The sequence below is a fragment of the Corapipo altera genome, unplaced genomic scaffold (assembly GCF_003945725.1).
Source record: "Corapipo altera isolate COAL_440 unplaced genomic scaffold, ASM394572v1 53, whole genome shotgun sequence".
NCBI lineage: Eukaryota > Metazoa > Chordata > Aves > Passeriformes > Pipridae > Corapipo > Corapipo altera.
This window is the reverse complement of record NW_020884900.1, coordinates 979046-996775: the sequence shown is the minus strand read 5'-3', so window position 1 is coordinate 996775 and position 17730 is coordinate 979046. Positions and strand designations below refer to the sequence as shown.

General features: G+C 40.6%; 1 protein-coding gene and 1 long non-coding RNA gene across 2 annotated transcripts in view; both read right to left on the bottom strand.

The window, feature by feature from the left end:
- Positions 1–8817, bottom strand: part of LOC113950092 — a 9075-nt gene extending 258 nt beyond the window's left edge. Inside the window, exons 1-3 of the long non-coding RNA XR_003528669.1 lie at positions 8807–8817; positions 7296–7306; positions 439–445 (exon numbers count right to left, since the gene is read on the bottom strand). This is a non-coding gene — a long non-coding RNA (uncharacterized LOC113950092). The remainder of the gene's footprint in view (positions 1–438; positions 446–7295; positions 7307–8806) is intronic.
- The window catches only part of CCDC6 (coiled-coil domain containing 6), a 53226-nt gene that overhangs the window by 33119 nt on the left and 2377 nt on the right, over positions 1–17730 (bottom strand). Inside the window, exon 3 of the mRNA XM_027649688.1 lies at positions 17652–17726. Coding sequence (XP_027505489.1) covers positions 17652–17726 — 75 coding nt within the window. The remainder of the gene's footprint in view (positions 1–17651; positions 17727–17730) is intronic.

Sequence of the window (17730 nt, the reverse complement as noted above, 5' to 3'; positions counted from 1 at the left end):
GAAGAGAAGAGGAAGAGAAGAGGAAGAGAAGAGGAAGAGAAGAGGAAAAACAAAAAGCAGGGTCAGGTAGAGTTTATTAGCTTAGTAGCTTCAGTCCTGCACAACACCTCCTCTGACATTTTGCATCTCTATAGCAAGGAACTGCTACTCCAGCATGTTCAGCATTGGTATTATTACCTGTCACATCAAGAAAATATAGAGTTGCCCAAGAGCTCTGAAGGAATGCTAACTTGTCAGCTAACATCTTTGAGGATTAAAACTCCAGATATCTAACTGATCTGAATAACATCATCTATCAGTTTCTGAATGTGGCTTTACTTAGAGCTACTAACAATCTTATGTCTTCAGAGACATTTTGGAACAGAGTAAACAAGTCAAATTGCAAGGGCTCATTGTCCTCAAATCGTTAAAATTCATGCTTGCTGTTCCAAAATCAACTCCTCCACTGCCTTCACCACACAGGATTTCTACTTGTGTCTGTTTTTCAGTGGTTCAGATAATAAAAGGCAGTAACATAGACCAAGCTTATCTCAAATTAAATTAGAAAGCACTTGGTTCTAAAAAAAACAAAAGAATGAGGGTGTTTCTGCTTTGATTTCTATTCATCTGTAACTTGCACAGATTTGTTCTGCTCATGCTTTGCACCAATCAAAAGCTCTGAAATCACATTATTACAGCACTGAGCCTGCACAGCACTTCATAGCCAGATCCTGGTGTTACATTAATGATGAGTGTTAAGGCCAACACAAACAGGCTGCCAAGATCCCAGCCCACTCCTGGCCAAACAGCACTGCCCCTTCTTTGTGCCCGCACGGGTGCTCGCACAGCCAGGCATGGGGCCAGCACAGCCAGGAGGAGACACCCAAAAACTAATCCCTTCCCTTCATCCTCCCATTTTTCTTTCCTGGATCTGCTTCCCAAACAGGCATACCACCCAGGCAGAGTGCTGGCACGCAGCAGTCAAGGACCAACAGCCACAGTTTAGCCCTGTTTAAACTGCCCTGCCCCAACCCCTGTGCCCAGGAGGGGCAGGAGCCCGGCTGGCAGGCGGGTGGCTCAAAGGAAAAGCTGAGTGTGACTGCACCTGCCTCCATTTACAGGAATGTATTCCTCAGCTGAACAACAGGAATCCTACACATCTAAGTATGAACTGGAAGCTCCAGATACCCACACATCATATTTCATATAATGAATGTCCATTTAATTACCAAAGGGTCAGCAATCTCGCCACAAATCTTTTGGTTAAAAAACATCATATAGTTAATTAAGACTGGGTACAAAAGCATGTGATTCATTACCATAGTTCTTCTAAATTTCATTCTAAAACTTGCCCTACATCTTGTCACTCATTACATGGAGACAATTCAATTATCTCAAGTAATAAAATAATTCCCGTTTACCTTAATATTGCCTAAAATCTTGAAATTGTTACTCATTTAGCCCATAATCAAACAGATTTTTCTGGATGTGAATACTTTGTTTTTCCAAAAGGATAACCTGTCTTTTTATTACATATCTGTATTTGAAAAGAGGCTTGATATGATCAGCAAAAAGAGTGAAAAAGAATATGGAAACCAGAGACACTAGGTCTGCTATGAGGGTACAGAATTGTTGGTTTTCCTCTATTATCCATATCACATTCAACATCTAAAAATACTAACAGTAATTTACTCTGTTCTGTGTACCATATTACAAAATAAATTGCTAAGGCACTGAGCGATACAAAATGCTAACACCTCTATCAAACTGGAATCAAACCTGAATCCAGTCAACCTCTAGAAACCTGAAACAAGCAATCTACTTCCATCACAGATTTTCTGCATAACAGGCACATCCACCTGTCTCCTCTGCCTCAGAACTCCATATATAGCTAACTCAGAGCATTTCACAGACCCATCCACTAAAGACAATCTGTAATTCTTGTGGTCAAGACCATAAATGGCAAGGATTACTTTGCAAGAAATCAAGAATAAGGGAGGGACGAAGCACCTCATGCACATAAAATACACAAAACCTCTCATATTTCTTAGGAAGAAAAATCCTATTATTTCTATTGCAGCAGCACGTGAAATCCTCATCATTAGTAGGGCTGATGCATAAAGTGCTGTAAAAACCTGTCTTTACGAGCTTAAAATACAATTAGCTGATTTTAAAAGAACTAAGAAACATTTCTCCTAAACTTTAGTCAGTGACTTTCTGTATCACTGCACCTCACCCCCCCTCACTGCTCCAGTGGCACTATTTTATGAAGCAAGCAAAATCCAGGACTTCCAATTAGGCATCAGCTTGAACGCAGTCAAAAATCTAAACTATAAGAGAATTTTTTCAATTCCAGCTCTCTCTTCTCCTTCCCAGTTATTTCTTCTAGAAGCCCCACAAATCTTTCTGATACTGCACAGTAAGCAAGTTCAACAATCCAATTAATACCTACTCCTTAGTCCATATCAGCACATTAACAGTGACCTGACATGAACGTGTTCTTGCATTTTAATTTCAGGTCTCATTTCAGACACAACTTCAGTAAAAAGTGTTTCACAAACTGCTCCAGGCACCTACACTGGATCACCTGAGAGCCAGATGCCAAGCACACCCAGCTTGCAGGTTGACAAAGCATCACCTCCAGTCGCATCGAGGGTAGGGGTGACACAAGGTTTCAGGGGATCTTACTGCAAACAGCCTACCAAGCACTGTTTTGACCTAATCCACTCTGCAAAGTCCTTCATCTTTAAGGTAAGAACCACCACAACCTCTTTACCATTCCCTCACCTCTCTACAGAGCAGTTCCCGTTGACAGGACCCTACGGATAACCCTGTAGATGGAGCTGAAGAGCAGTTTAATGCAACACAAGAAACTCAATCTTTGTTACTGAATATAGACTGAAGGGCTGGGGCAGCTTCGGGAAGAGATGATCTCAGTGGCTGCACATGTTACACTGAACTAAAGCTGTCACTCCAGAAAGAAGCCTTCCCGAAAGTCCTACTAAATATGATGAGGTAAAAAGCGTGAGAATTGCAGAGCGTTACAGTGACAAGATTTGAAAGTATACAATTCTTGCATAAAATAAAATCTAAGTTTCCCAGTTCTCCTAAAGTACACTCTCCCTTTCTAGCAGTACTAACTCAAGTGACTGCTCTGGCCTTACTTTCTGGCACCAGGTTAAAATGATATGGAAAACTACTGATCTACAAATGCAATAAACATTCCAGTGAGCTGATACTGTTCCCTTACAGCAGAAACTTTTACAGTGAAGCTGTTTTTTCCTACCAACCTTCCAGCTGCATCTGAAACGACCACATTGCATGCAATGTGCATTTCAGACAAGGACAAACACGAACCATTGCAAGACCAGAAGTCAACGGCAACTCAGAGAAGAGCTGCTCACGCTACTGCCAACTGCAGCAACCACCCAGCAGCACATTCCTGGCTGGAAGGGCTGGAGGACAAGGAAGTTCCACCCAAGCCCCAGTAAGGATGTGGGCACAGCCCTCCCCTGCAAGTAAAGGTACTTCATTCAGCTGGGTGGCCTGCGTGCAGAGAAAAGAGTGAATGCTCTTCCAGTTCAAGTGGTGAGCTGGAATTCAAGCTCTGGGGTTAATTTGTAGTGTGATTTCCTGTTTAATCTATGGTAAATCCCCAGGGTCACTTCCTCAGTTCTGACATAAAAGTACCTTTTTTCTTTCTCATTTTTTACTTTTAATCTTTTTTTTCCCTTTTCTCTTCTTTAAGATGAGTTAACAGAACTGTTATCTTTGGGCACACAGTATCTCCTAGAAGCCCCAAACAAGCAGCAATACCTTGGAATGTTTCCTTCAGAACCCCAACTTCTTTTTTTTTTTTTTTTTTTAAATAACAAACCTGGTACATGAGGACTAAAAGAGTTTTTTGGTTGCCTGGCTTTAAAAAAAAAAACAAAACCAACAAACAAACAAACAACTCTCCCAAAAAACCCACACCAAACTTACAAGGTTACCAAAAGTTATTTTCAAAACACACTGAGGGAGAAAGAAATTCACTACTGAACCTCATCCTTGTAGCGGATAACTTCAACTACTCTGAATGTTACCTACTGTGTAACATTAAAGCTGCATGCAGAAAAACACAAGCCCTATTACGTTTCAACTATTCAGTAGATGAGTTCTGCTGCAACAGGCGAAAAGAAAGATATCTGGGTTTTATTATAATAATAAAGGAATAACTTTATGATAAGCAACCATTTAAAGTGTTTAAATACAGCTCCTTTTAATCTCCATGTATAGTTGGAAATTCTCTCTCCCCTTTATCCCCCCACTCCCCTCCTTTTTAAAAGGTCAATTAGGTTTTGGCCAGACAAGTCCAAATGCCTCTGTCACAACACTTGTACCAGCAACTCCAGTCACAGAGGTTTTTCCCTGGATGCCTACCAAGTGATCCAGCCTATTGCCATATGGATCTGCAATGGATGCAGACTGACTGGAGAAATGAGCTGACTCAAACAACACAAGACATACATTTTCCTCCCAAGTCAGTTTTAACCACAGTCAAATGTTTTCAGCGCAACATCGCTCATGCAGCCTTGTGAGACCTCTCAAAAACTCAGTAACCTCCAAGACATGGGTGCACACATCTTGTGGTTTGGGGATAGAGCTTCAAAAAAGCCCTCAGAACCCTCATAAGTCAGTAGTATTCATACATGCTAAATAATCTCTCAGCACCAAAAATGAAGTTAATTTTTTGATGGAACGTAATTCCATTTCACTCCAGATTTGTACACACTTCAAATAGTTTCTCTCTCTGCTTTTTGATGTTGACCTGCAAGATCAACACAACTGATCACACAAGATCTTGCACAACTGAATCAAGCACGTGGTGAAAATGAAATAAGCAAGTTACGAGAACAGGCTCATTTGACAAACATAAATATTTATAAAACTAATGCATTTGGTTAATTACAAACAAAGTGTAACAAGTTATATGAAATTCATATTTAATACAATCAATTCCTGAATTTGCTTACATAATTTAAAAACAATTTAAACAGCTTTCTTCAAAACAGAAGAAAAAATAGTGTTCTCTTTTCAAGGGTTTTTATTATATCAGAATACCAGCATTAAGTAGTTAATAGAAATGCAGCATGTGAAAAAGCCACATTTTCTGTGACAGAGAAAATGTCAAGATAGGGTCTAGAAAAATGTATGAAACCTCAAAGAACTTTTACTTAGCAGTTTAACCACGACCACACAGTGCTGTGCAAGTCTTAATGTAACTAAAGACTATGTGGTAATAAAGCACCAGAAAGGTTGTACTTGCACACATTCAACATTTCCTATTTCAAATGCTCAACATGCAACCTTAAGAACCTGACTGTTCATCAGTCACATGCTTTATAGCACTTATTTTTCATTCCTTAAACATCATCATGTAGAACAAGCTCACGGACAGTTATCAGGGCTGGAGTTTCTGCTTCCAGCACACAAGAGCTGTAACAAGAGCCAACAGAAATTACAGACCAAGGCAGGAATGACCCTGCAGGAAAATTAAATCTAGCCCACAGACCTTTCCAAATGGCTCTCTTTCATGTGGCTGTTTCTGTGTCTCATTGCTGCACATGCAGGACACATTTCCTACACTTGCTGCATTTTCAGTAGCAGTGGATTTCCAATGTGAATGTAAAATGAGTATAGCACATATAAGCAACAAGCCCATCGCTCCTAAGTCCTCAAATTCACTGCATACAAGCAAAATATTTGCTTCAAAATACACATTAAATGTTCCTCGGGACTGTAATGACTGCACATGCAAACACAGCCAGGAAGGCATTAGGAATGGGGCTGTGTTAGACAACTCCACTCTCAGCCCAGTACAGGCAGGTGACCACTCCCAGCACAAAGGTTTGGCAACACCTCTCTTGCAGAAAATACAAGACCTGCTTTGCCAGGGTCTTCCCCATTTTGGACAGTTTATACCCAACTGAAGGTTTACATTGACAAAGGCAGCCAATTCGGAAAATACAACTACACTGTCATATCAAACTTTGAAATACCTCTCTCTATTAATCCTTTACTGATGACTACTTGAAAGAAGTTTTTGCTTTACTCTTTGGCTTCCAGTGACATTGTTGGATTTTTTTGTAGTGGAAATAATTTACTAGTTAATCAATAGTGTAAAATAAATGGAAAATAGAAGCACGTGAAACAGGTTTTGCTTTTGTTCAGCCTCAATATAAAAGCCGCTGAAAACCATCACAAGGATCCACACAAACACATAACTAGATTGGTAGATTCAGTTTGTCTGAATTTTCAAATGTGCACATTTCTGGACATAAAAGATAGAAAAAATATCATATTGCTTATAGATATCACAGCTACTGTTGTAGCATATACTGTTTTGTCGGGGGGGGGGGGGGGATATGAATTATTTTCCATACCCTGTGTGACCATTAGAATAACCATTCTTTTTAAATGCTGTGGTTTTGCTTGACCTGCATCTACAACAGTCAATTTCAATGTAATCTGGTTGTGTTATGCTACTTAGAAGCCAATTATCAACAATAGCTTAAATCTCAGCACCACCACCATTCACTACTACAACCTACAAGAAACTATTACTGAAGTCCAAATTATTCTGTGGTATCAGATGTCTAATGCATAAACACTTCTTAAATTAACATACTTTAAATAATTTTTTAGCCTGTTTTTCTGCCCGCTAATAAATCAAGATTTATCTTTAAGGCAACCACACATTAACTAGTCCACTTTGGTGGGCTGACCAATAAGCAAACTCAAAACTGCACACTCCCAAAGTTTCAGAGCAGGAAAAGCAAAAGATTCGGCAGAAGAGTAGACTATTAGGTGACTAATTTAATACACAGCTTCTACTCACAGGTATGTACGTTGGTGCTAACAGGCACCAAGCTGTGTTCTAAAATAACAAACCTCTGCTCAAAACAAAACCACAGCAAACTATTGTCATAAGCAGCTTTGCTGCCACAACTGTTTCTCTATTCAAATATAAAAGAGCACAAACAAAAGCAGTGAAAAGAGATTTAACAGCCACCCTCCCAAATAACCTTCATGAACATCCTACTTCACTATATGTAGCCCAGGTAAATCATTGCAACTATGTAAATATGAAATATGCTTTTCTTCATCAGAGTACATAGTAAGAATCAAAGTATAATTCTGTTATACCCCATTTTTCCTGACAGAAGGTGTCACAGAACTACATGCAGTGCCACCACCATGCCACAGATATCAGCCTGTTCCCAGGCAGAAAACTGCAAGGTTCCTCACTTCTAGACTGGGTCCTGAGCACAAACAGCCTTCTCTTCTAGATCAAAGTGGCCTTCAGCACTCGTAGATCCTTCTTTCAGGCGTGTATAACTTCTGGTCTATCTGCATCAATCAACCCACCCTCCTTTAAAGTTATTAAAACCAGGGGCAAGGACTACCAGATCAAAATAGTTATGGGGTTTCCAAACTCTAGATGTTCACCATGTAATTTCTTGATTCACTTTCTTTAAGCCTTTTTTTTGGTTTGTTTTTTTTTTTTGGAGGGTGGGGGTGGGAAGGGCAGCAAATGGGGTTGTTGTTGCTTTTGTTTGTTTGTTTTATATGATTAATGTAAATACAACTTAGGTAATCATTAGGGAGGGATGGCAAAGTTTTTCCCACTAGCTAGTTGCCCATAGTCACTCAATATAAATAACCTCTTAAGAGGTTTTAAATCCCCCCCAATTTCATCTTACGCACATTGAATTTCCAGAGAAACACTTCCACAGTGATCCACAAGCGCTGGACACGATAGTTGTTACTAATTATAATCATACCTTGTCCTAAAGCAAATCAACACATTCACAAAGTGAACACAACACTGTCCATCCCACTGTTACAACACATCAGCTTGAGCTCCATAAGAGCAAACAAATGTTTCTTCTTACCCCTCCTAGGAGTCAGTGAGCAGAGTAATATTTTGTTTTTCCTTCTCTATAGTTTGGACATCTTACAGTACATACCACAATATTCCAAAGAGCAATCTCCTTACAGGCTTTCAAGACAAGAAACAAGTCTATCAATTTAGTGTATGAAAATACACAACCTTTACTTTGTATTCTCTATCTCTGACCCCTACAAACAGAGGTTTGCAGGATGTGGGGAGAATGCAATTATCCTTGAATATTCACCTCAAAGAGAACTGAAGAAATAGGGAAATTTTTAGGAAATGCCTACCCACCTTTCCACCCACAGAGCAAGGACCTTCCAGTCACGTCTCAACATTCAGAGAAAAGGAATTTTTTGCAGATCTACATCTCAGGTTAAATTTACTCCCTGAAAAGGACTTCAGAGGTGTCCTTCCTCTTGGCCTAACCAGGATTTCAGGGCCTGTCAGGACAGGGTTTTTGCCAAATGAATCAATTCCTACCAACATCAGCCAGGAAAAAATTTCTTTTCAACACATGTGGGGAAAACACATATTCTTTAAAGCTCTTGTGAAAGTGGTGATTAAAACCCTTCGTTTTGCAAAATTCATAATAGTAGCTTTTGCTGTTTATTCGAAAGTGAAGTGAAACAAAGTGGAAATCCCACCACCTCTGTTGAAAGTAGAAATTAAACTGTAAGGCACAGAAAGAAGCGTAACTACGCTATGGCCCACTAAACACTGCTGGGTTTTATCATGTCCGACTTGTTAGAAACTTTTATACTTTCACTGAGGACCAGCTATCATTGTGGGAATTACTTCCATATGTGGTAGGAGTTCTAAATATGATTAGCACCACCAACAACAAAGGAACTAAAAAGATCTTAGCTTTACAGTAATAAGCTGAAATACCACATTTTTAGGCACTTTAAAGAAAGCTTTACAGGCAGCTGAAACACTGCTAGGCCATCTCAATCTACAGCAGGGACGAAGAGTTGCCCATCTACCTCACTAAGCCCACCCCAGACTGAAACCAGATTGTGTGTAATATCAACATGCAGAAAATGAAATTTCAAATTAAGTCAAATCCAGAGTTAAGAGAGGAAGAAAAGGTCTTATCTGAAGACTTTCTCCATCAGTTAGAGTATCAGTCAATGAGCTAGGGAATACTTTCTTTTCCAGGAAAAAAAATTGCTGCAAAGGAATACATGAAGGGATGGAGGCCTCTCAGGAGTTGAAAGGATAGTCCCCATAGGCAATAATTAGCCGACAATGCCTGTATTTTAACTGAAAAGTTGAAATAATTACAACTCAAGTGCCAGGATTCAAAATTGCTTTGCTTCAGCTTTTATCAAGTAACCCTTGCACCCCACAGAGAGATGTGAAACCTGCACATCTGTAATTTGTGCTTTGCATTTTCCTGTGCAATACTTCACCTCAAACATCTTGCCTTTGTTTTTACTTTGTTCTCCATCTCGTACATTGAAATGGGACAATAACAGTTCACCTAATTAAAGCTAAGATGCCTCTTCAGTCAGACAGAAGGACTTCACTGAAGAAGAGGAACTTGAGACGTTCCCTTTTGCACATCCCCGGGATGCTGCACTGGAAGCAAGACATCACAGGAACGTCTTCTGTTATAGATCCACGGGAGCTTGCTTTATACTGTATTTTTTGCCTCTCTTCTACAGCATGTTTTTGTCTCTTTTCCATTTATTCTGTTTAGATCCCAAATCCTTTCCATAATTCAATTTGTACATTTTGTCCCTATTCTCCTCCTTTATTTTGTGGTTTTCATTTGTTTGTTTGTTTGTTTTCTTTAAGACATAAAAGACTCACCTTTTGTTCTCCTGCTAAATTCAGCAACTTCCTCCTACCCCGTGGCCCAAAAAAGAGCAGCAAAGCAAAGCAACTGTTTCTCTCACTGTTTTTACCAGGCTATGCTGAAATACATCAGATGTCTAGTGCTGACAATTTTCAATCCTGTGAAGGAGAGCACTGTCTTGTTTCTTCATTTCAATCACATTTCAAGGTCTGCATTCCATTCTCCTGCAGCACCCTGTAAGCCCAGGTACCTGATCAGTCTCTGCTGCTGTAGAGTCACCATTTCAATGGCTTCCTATTTTTCCAGTCCCCACCTGGAATCTTACCCAAGCACACCTTACGAGGTGCAGTGTGAAACCAAAATCTTTGGCTGAAGTCTCCAGCAGATGCATAAGCTTGCTCACCACAGCAATCAGTATTATTTGCTCAATTACTACAAGGAGCTTTAGCACATCAGTCCATAGCTGAAAATACACCCTGTGTACACCAGCATTTGAAACTAAGAACTTGGAAAATAACAGCTTCAATATTAACTAAAGTCAGTATCAGCAGGAGGAGGAAATTAGTAAACAAAATTAACAAGTGCAAGAAAACCACAGATGACCACACAACTACTCTGGAAAATAAACAGTTTCCAAAAGTAAAACAATTTTTCTTCATGCTTTGAAATCAGCATTAAAATTCAAACTCCACTGAAGTCAAAACCGCAACTAAAGCAAAGTACATAACTTCCAGGATTTGAAAATTATTCTAAATCTTGTCTATACTAGTTTTCCAATAATGGGATTAGCAACAGCACTAGAATCTCTAAAAATCTAATGTTTTACTCTACCACCTAAACCAAGAGATGAGAATGATGCAAAACTGTTGGTACTGGGAACAGTCATTTGGGCAAGTGTTTAAAAAGAATGTTAAAAATGTCTGGCATATATATAGCAAGAGTATAGATTAATATTTTTTCCCTTCAATGAAAGTAAACCTGTTGTTAGGTGTACAATGGAGTAAAAACTAAAACAACTCTCTCCTTCAAAACACTTTAAAGTCACTAGAGATAGACTAAAAAAGAATGGCCATTAGTCTCAGTAAATGTTCAAACCCACCAATAAAAAGCATTCTTAAAATAAAAGTTGACTACAAACCAGTTCCAACACAGAATTCAAGACAGAACCTCAATGAGAAAGTTCACTTAAGAGAAAAGCAAAATTACTTTCTATGCAGAACAGCAAGCCCACAGAAACACCAAGAACTTTGCATTATTAAAAATTCCCAAATGTGCTCTACAACCTCAATTCTTATTTCACTTCCATCCCCAAAGTAATTCAGAGCAATATTTGAGTATTCCTACTGACTGAAGACATTCCACTATTATTAAATACAGGAACATCAATAAAGTAACTGATAAAAAAAGTAGAGCTGCTGTATAATATTTAACGGCAAGCAAGACATGGGTGGTTATCATAGTTTGGTATCAATCCAAGGGCAATACTGCAAACAAACTAATTTACTGTATAAAGGACAGAAACATAAAACAGGTCATTCAGCCTGGTTTTATAAAGAACAAGTTGTGGCAGATAAGCAAATATTCATCTTTCAGCCAAGGACTATTTGTAATAAAGATAACCACAAAGTGTGGGATGTGTATAAGGCACCCATATGACTTTTTGATTTAATAATACACACCAAACGTTATTTAAAAATGGTTATAAAATAATTAAAGTATACATCAGGATTTCCAAAGTGACTTACTGACCTCAAAAATACTCATCAATGGGAAATTTCACTTCACCAACATGTGCTAAGCAGGACTTTGTTCAAAATATCCCCTGCACAATTATTAGCACCAAATCAAGTGCTACTGGACAACCCAGCAGTACAAATCAGACCTGAAAGAGGAGGCACAGGTGTGCTACTGTATTTCTGCCAAATTAGCCAGAGCACACAATAGTAAACTCACTGAAGATAACTGACAGTACTGAATGAAAGAAAAAAAGTTCCAAATTAAGCTATCAGAAATATCTGTGCAAATTTGAAGCATGAAACGGTGTTTAGACCAGTCCATCACAGTAATCCAGCACATTAGATTTCCAGCATCTCAGAGCCTGAGAGCCTAGTTTAGTTTATCAAAATAAACTAAAAGATGCCCGTACAGCCTTCATGAGGAGAAAGCAGAGGATCCAGAAGACTCATTAACCTCACTAAAAAGCACAGATGGAACCAACAGCTCAGCCTTGATGAAGCTGATGGGAAGAACAGGAGGCAGGACACCAAAGCTTTTCCAAACACAGTAGTTCTTCACCTCCATGATACTTAATGGACACCATTCCCAAAGACACATTTCAAGGGTAGTTATGAGGTTCAATTCAGGAACAACTCAGAAAAACATGAAGATGTGACACAAATCAAAGCAGATGATTAAGTAAACCTCTGAAGCCTCAAACTCCCTGAAAGTACAAGTATTCCTGTTAATTAACTACTGGAGTAAAGTTCAGAAACATTCACTTTTTCTGTGTTTTTTGTTTGTTTTTTTAACCAGCATTGAAGAAAGCCTGCAACACACACAGTGCTGTTAACACCACATGGACAATGTTTTTCCCTGGGAACTTGATATGCCAGTGGCTGTGTATACCTACCAAAGGGAGGCAGATGACACCACACCTTTTACCAGGAGCTCACCAGCCGTGCAGCACCTACAGGCCAGGAGAGCTAACACTGAAGGGTGCTACTAAGCTTCCTTTTTCCTTTACAGGCATTTTGAAGAAGTTCAATAAAAACTTCTTAAGAATCTGAGGTAAATGTAAAACTGAAATACAGGATAGTCATTTCCTATGTGCCTGTTCTTAGAAAAATGTGCCTGAAAAATTGCAGATGGACTTTCACGGTGCATGAATTTGCAAATCTGAGCAACAATGTTGTCTTTACTCTAAAATGCAGGTGAGCAAAGCACTTCTAAAATAAGTTGTTTCTGAGTTAGACTTTTAGTTTAGTCCAGCTACAAGCTGGAGTTACAAATGTTGCAGCTCGATACAAAAGCCCCAGGTAGGTTTCTTACACCTACACAAGACATGAGAGAACTGCAAGTATCTTTCACACAAGCAAGACCTACTTTAAAATAAAGAGTAAATAACAGATTCACAGATACACTTCTAAAAATATTAATCTTCCTGCTTTCTTGGTTCGCTTTTTGCCTTTATCTGCTCCTAACTGATTTCTTTTCAGTAATCCCCATGCCCTTAGTGAGCACCTTTTTAAAGGTTTGTATTTCAATTCAGATAGCCTATCCTGCCCTTTCTTCTACTATTAATAGACATATTCTGTACTGAAACAGGTGTTCTGCTTTGAAATTCTGATGCAAAAAAAAAGCACTTCTGCAGGAGATTTCTGACAATACAGCATACCCATTCACTTCCCCAAACTATCTATCCTGACATTTTCCACAAAGACCCACAACAGCAAATCTCATGCATACACACACACAGATCCCTCTGTACACTTCATTGAGAACAAAATGCTAAAGTCATATTGATTCCCAGCATCTAAATCCAATTGTTATTGCAAAAAATTGTAACAAGTCTACAATACCACACAGGATTTTTCCAATCTGCAGGTCCCAGAAAGCCTGTTTGCTTTCAGGAGATGGTTGTTATTGAAAGCAACAACTTTCTTCAGGATTTAAGCAGGGGGTGAGCAAATAGAAGCCGAGTAAGGCTTTTTCTTCTATTGTTCCTCCCAACAGGTGGGAGGTTGTTCACACTGTTCTGCAGAAATGCAGAAGAGACCGAGAAGCCAAGAAACGCAACTGCCCTCTGCTAGAGCTCAGGGAACAAGAAAAGTTAGGCTGAGAGCCAAGGTGCAGAGGTGCAGGTTTAGCTACAGAAACAAGGGTAGCAGAGGTCTCACAGTGAAATACTGCTACTCACAACCCACGGCAGTCCCCTGTTCCAGTGCTTGTTGCCAGCAAGTGCAGCAGTCGCTACCAGACAGTGATAACTCATGGCAAGCTCACAAAAGCCAGCATATGCCATTAGTATTTCAGATCACACTGTCTCATCTGGATTGATGATGCTGGTGGGGATCCACACAGCGCCACAAATTGGGATTTCTAGGATGATTCCCTTCCCTACAAAGCCAAATGGGGTAAAATTAAAAAGCGATGTCCTTGTAAAATGTTACACTGCATTAAAACTGCTACATCAAGCGTTTTGGAGCAGGAACATTTTTAAATTAATAGGTCTGAAATACACTATCTTCATCTCAGTTAAAAAACTAAGTAACAGAATAAGGTTTATTATATTTTAATTTCCTAACTCCACAGAAGATGTCTGACTACAGTAGGCCAATTTACACAAGCTAAATTACTCAATCTAATATCCTAGGGTAAGCATGTAGCAATCAGGGATTAAACTCTTTTTGTTATTAAAAGCACTGCGTTTGCATGAGGCCTGTCATTTCAAAACAATAACAAAGAAAACCAAAATGCATCCAGTATCAGCTAAGTGTCACATGGCGTTCAATGAAATAGGACAACTTGGTTAAATTTAACACTGAAGAGTAAAAAAAAAAAAAATTAATTACAAATCCAAGTTCTATCAACTTCAGAAGAAACCTCCTGACCAAGACATACCTATACCTAACTGAAGCATGTCAGCTTTTGTCACATGCAACAATTCAATCTTTTGAAAAGCAGTTACTCCACCACCCAGATTTGAAGGTACTGTTATTTAACTAGCGAAGTTGTGCTGTCCCAGGCTTGGTCCATTAAATATGACACCTCCTCAGCACACCTTTTTCACTAAAAAATTTAAGGAAGTTCACACAGGAAATCCACTTCTGATAAGCTATAACCAAAACTCACTACTTCACATCTGAAATACACAGCATCTCAGATCTTCGGGCATCTGTTTTTTTCCCAACCTAGGCACCAGCCGCTCCATTTCCTAAAAAAGACCTTGCAGAAATACACTATGAGATCATACAATGAAGACTGCTAAAGACACATAAATGAACTCCCTGCAAATGGCTCAAGTGATCTTAGTCATTTCTTTTCAATATCTGACCCGAAACTTTGCATCTTCTGACGTAATGCTCTTGCACTGCCAGAGAACACTTCAAATATCCCCAGCTTTCTCCTTGCTTTGCTCCCTCCCTCCCAGTTTGTTACCAATAATAGCAGGTAAGATAAAGTTATCACATATATTTACCCAATTTCAGTCTTGCACATGAACAGCAGCATAATTTCATTTGCATTTCAGGCTACTGGAAGAAGTACGGTTTGCACGTCTTTTTGGACGTACACTTAGTCCAAGCTGGGTTTTACTAATTTCAGCATGAAAGCAGCACCTGTTTTTACGTGTTCTAGATGAGAGTTCATACCAAAGCCTGCCAACCTAACACGTTTTCTCAGCCAGCTTTCCAAGTGCACCTACATAGGTCTCCTATGCTTAATTAACACTTATTTTCAACCCGTGCCATAGGGTTATTTTCAACCCTATGGCACGGGTTAACTGCAGAACAGAACTAATAGGATCCTATGTGGCAAGCAGTTTAGGCAATTCCTGAATTGTATGCATCCACACTGACACCAACAATACTGCAAACCAAAGAGATGTCACATTGACACTTACACCAGTATGGACATAAGATGAAGGAGGAAGATCACCACCTTCTAACTGGCAAACCTTAACGGGAAAATATTCAAAATCATTACAGGCAACGGTGGGAGCTATGGAAAGTGAAGAGTTTCCCTGGCTTTGCACAATGAAGCTCAAACAACAGGATCAGTGAAAGGCTTGCAGATGAAGAGCCGTATGGCTCGAGGAGTCACCTTCACCTACAGCACACAGGTTTAGTCATTCACCTGCTATTTTGGCTACCTGTCAGTTTTATTTGCGCTTCACAGCTCATCCTCATCACTTGATAAAAATCAAAGCTGATTTGTGTCATTGCAGTGCCCACAACAGGAAACGTACACAGCGCCCGTCTGTCAGCACAGCAACGCTGCGCAGAGCTGGAGCTGGCAGGTGGAGGAGCAAATTGATGAAGGTTTAGAATCACAGTGGAGAAAATCAGAAAATTTCCTACTCATTTACAGGCAAATGGCACTTACTTCAACATTCCAATAAAGTTCATCTCCAGTCACTTACATACTAGAGCCACACAACAAAGTATTCTGACTGCAAATGTGTTTACATTATAGACTGTGTAAACCACAGCACAAGGTCTCAGTGGCCTGAAAAAAAGTTATGTTTTGCATTCATTATTTCACCGCTTGCTGAATTAGAAGTGGTTTGCTCAGTTGTGCACACAGTTTAGCATACCAAAGCCAGAGCGTCAGCTAAAGATGTCAGTTTACCAGACAGCCTACAGGTTGCTATAAAAGTCTAATACCTTTTCTCTCTTTATCCAAGATGCCAAAAATACAGACTGAGTTTCAGATTTAAGAAAAATACTTGCTTTTTGTAAATTAAAAGCTGATGAAAATAGAAGATGACAAGTCCTCAGAGACAGTGCCTAAAGAACTTTAGTACACACAAGCATTTTTTCCAAGTTGTTTACAAACAGTACACCTACCAGGGGTTCAGAAAGATGCTGTGCCTTTCTAACAGGCAGAGAGAAAATGTCTGACTGACAAGATGCCTTAGCCCCTTTCAACATTAGAAGGCACTATGCTGCTACCTAATTAAGACACATTCTTTTCTCGTAAAGTATTAACAAAGCACACATTTCCCCGACTACCACTATATTTGTCATCCTTGAATAAATTACTTATGTATTGTATTTCATGCACTCTTCCGGCCCACATCCTGCTAGACACTGAATGCTTACTACTGGGAGCAGATGAGAGGTTTGCCTAGGCAAGTTCCATTTCTTTGCTAGGTATATCGACATTGGAAAAACTGATTATCAATCAAACAGACACTGTGCTCCAAACAAAGTACCCCCTGTGAAAAATCAGATGAGACGAGAGTGAGCACAGGCAGGTGGGATCCGTCCCTCTAAAGGCATCTCTACCTGCACTGGCAAGGATGCACAGGACTGTATAAGAGTATAAAGATTACCTTTAATTGGTCTTTAGCAAGTTACCTGCTTTGCATGAAGGCCATGACCCTTACAACACCTGAACAATCACTCCAACCATTGAATCTGCAAAAATCCCCCTCACTTGAACTCCTAACTCCCGACTCATACAGAAGAAAACAAGTCATTTTCGCAGTATTTTCACATGCACTGTACTGAGGACTGATGCCTAACAGCACCGCATAAAATGGTGTTAAACTCCAAGTTATCCTCTCAGTGTTCATAAACCAGGAGCTGAGCTCTTGCCGGGACAGAGTGCTGTGTGTGCTACTCGCGTTATTTTCAAGGGGCTTATTTTAAACGAGTTTTCAAATAACCTCTAGCAATGCCACAGCTAACAAAACACTACAAACAAATCAAACACTTCCTCACGACCGAGACGAAGCTCACCGCTTCTGCACAGTGGCCTGAGAGGTGACGGCTGGGGAGAGATAATCCGTAATCTCCACAGATTACTTAAAACTCTGAGGAAACCTCTACTTTCAGAAACTTCGGAGGAACACACAGCATCGCCCTTGTCCTGTCCGGCCCCTCCCCGAGCCGCGGCCGCTCGGAGCCCGGGCCGGGCCGGCGGGGCCGCGTCCCCGCGGGGAGCCGGGCGGCCACGCGGGTCCTCGGGGGACACCGCCTCGGCTGCTCCCGGTCCTCCCAGTGGGGTGACCCCACCTGTGTGTGTGCGTGCATGTGTGTGCCCCTGGCCGGGTGAGGTGACGGCCGGGCCCGCCCGCGGTGCCTCGCCCCGCGGAGCCGGGGGGAGCGGCGGGGAGGCCGCGGCCGGGGCCGGGCCCGCCCTGCACGGACACCCCGCGGCGGGGACACCCCCGCTCCCCGGGCCCGGCGCGGCGCCGCCCGCACTCACGATGGTGACGCTGGCCTTGCGCAGGTCGCGGTTCTCCTCCTGCAGCGCTTTGCACTTGAGCTTGTAGGTCTCCAGCTCG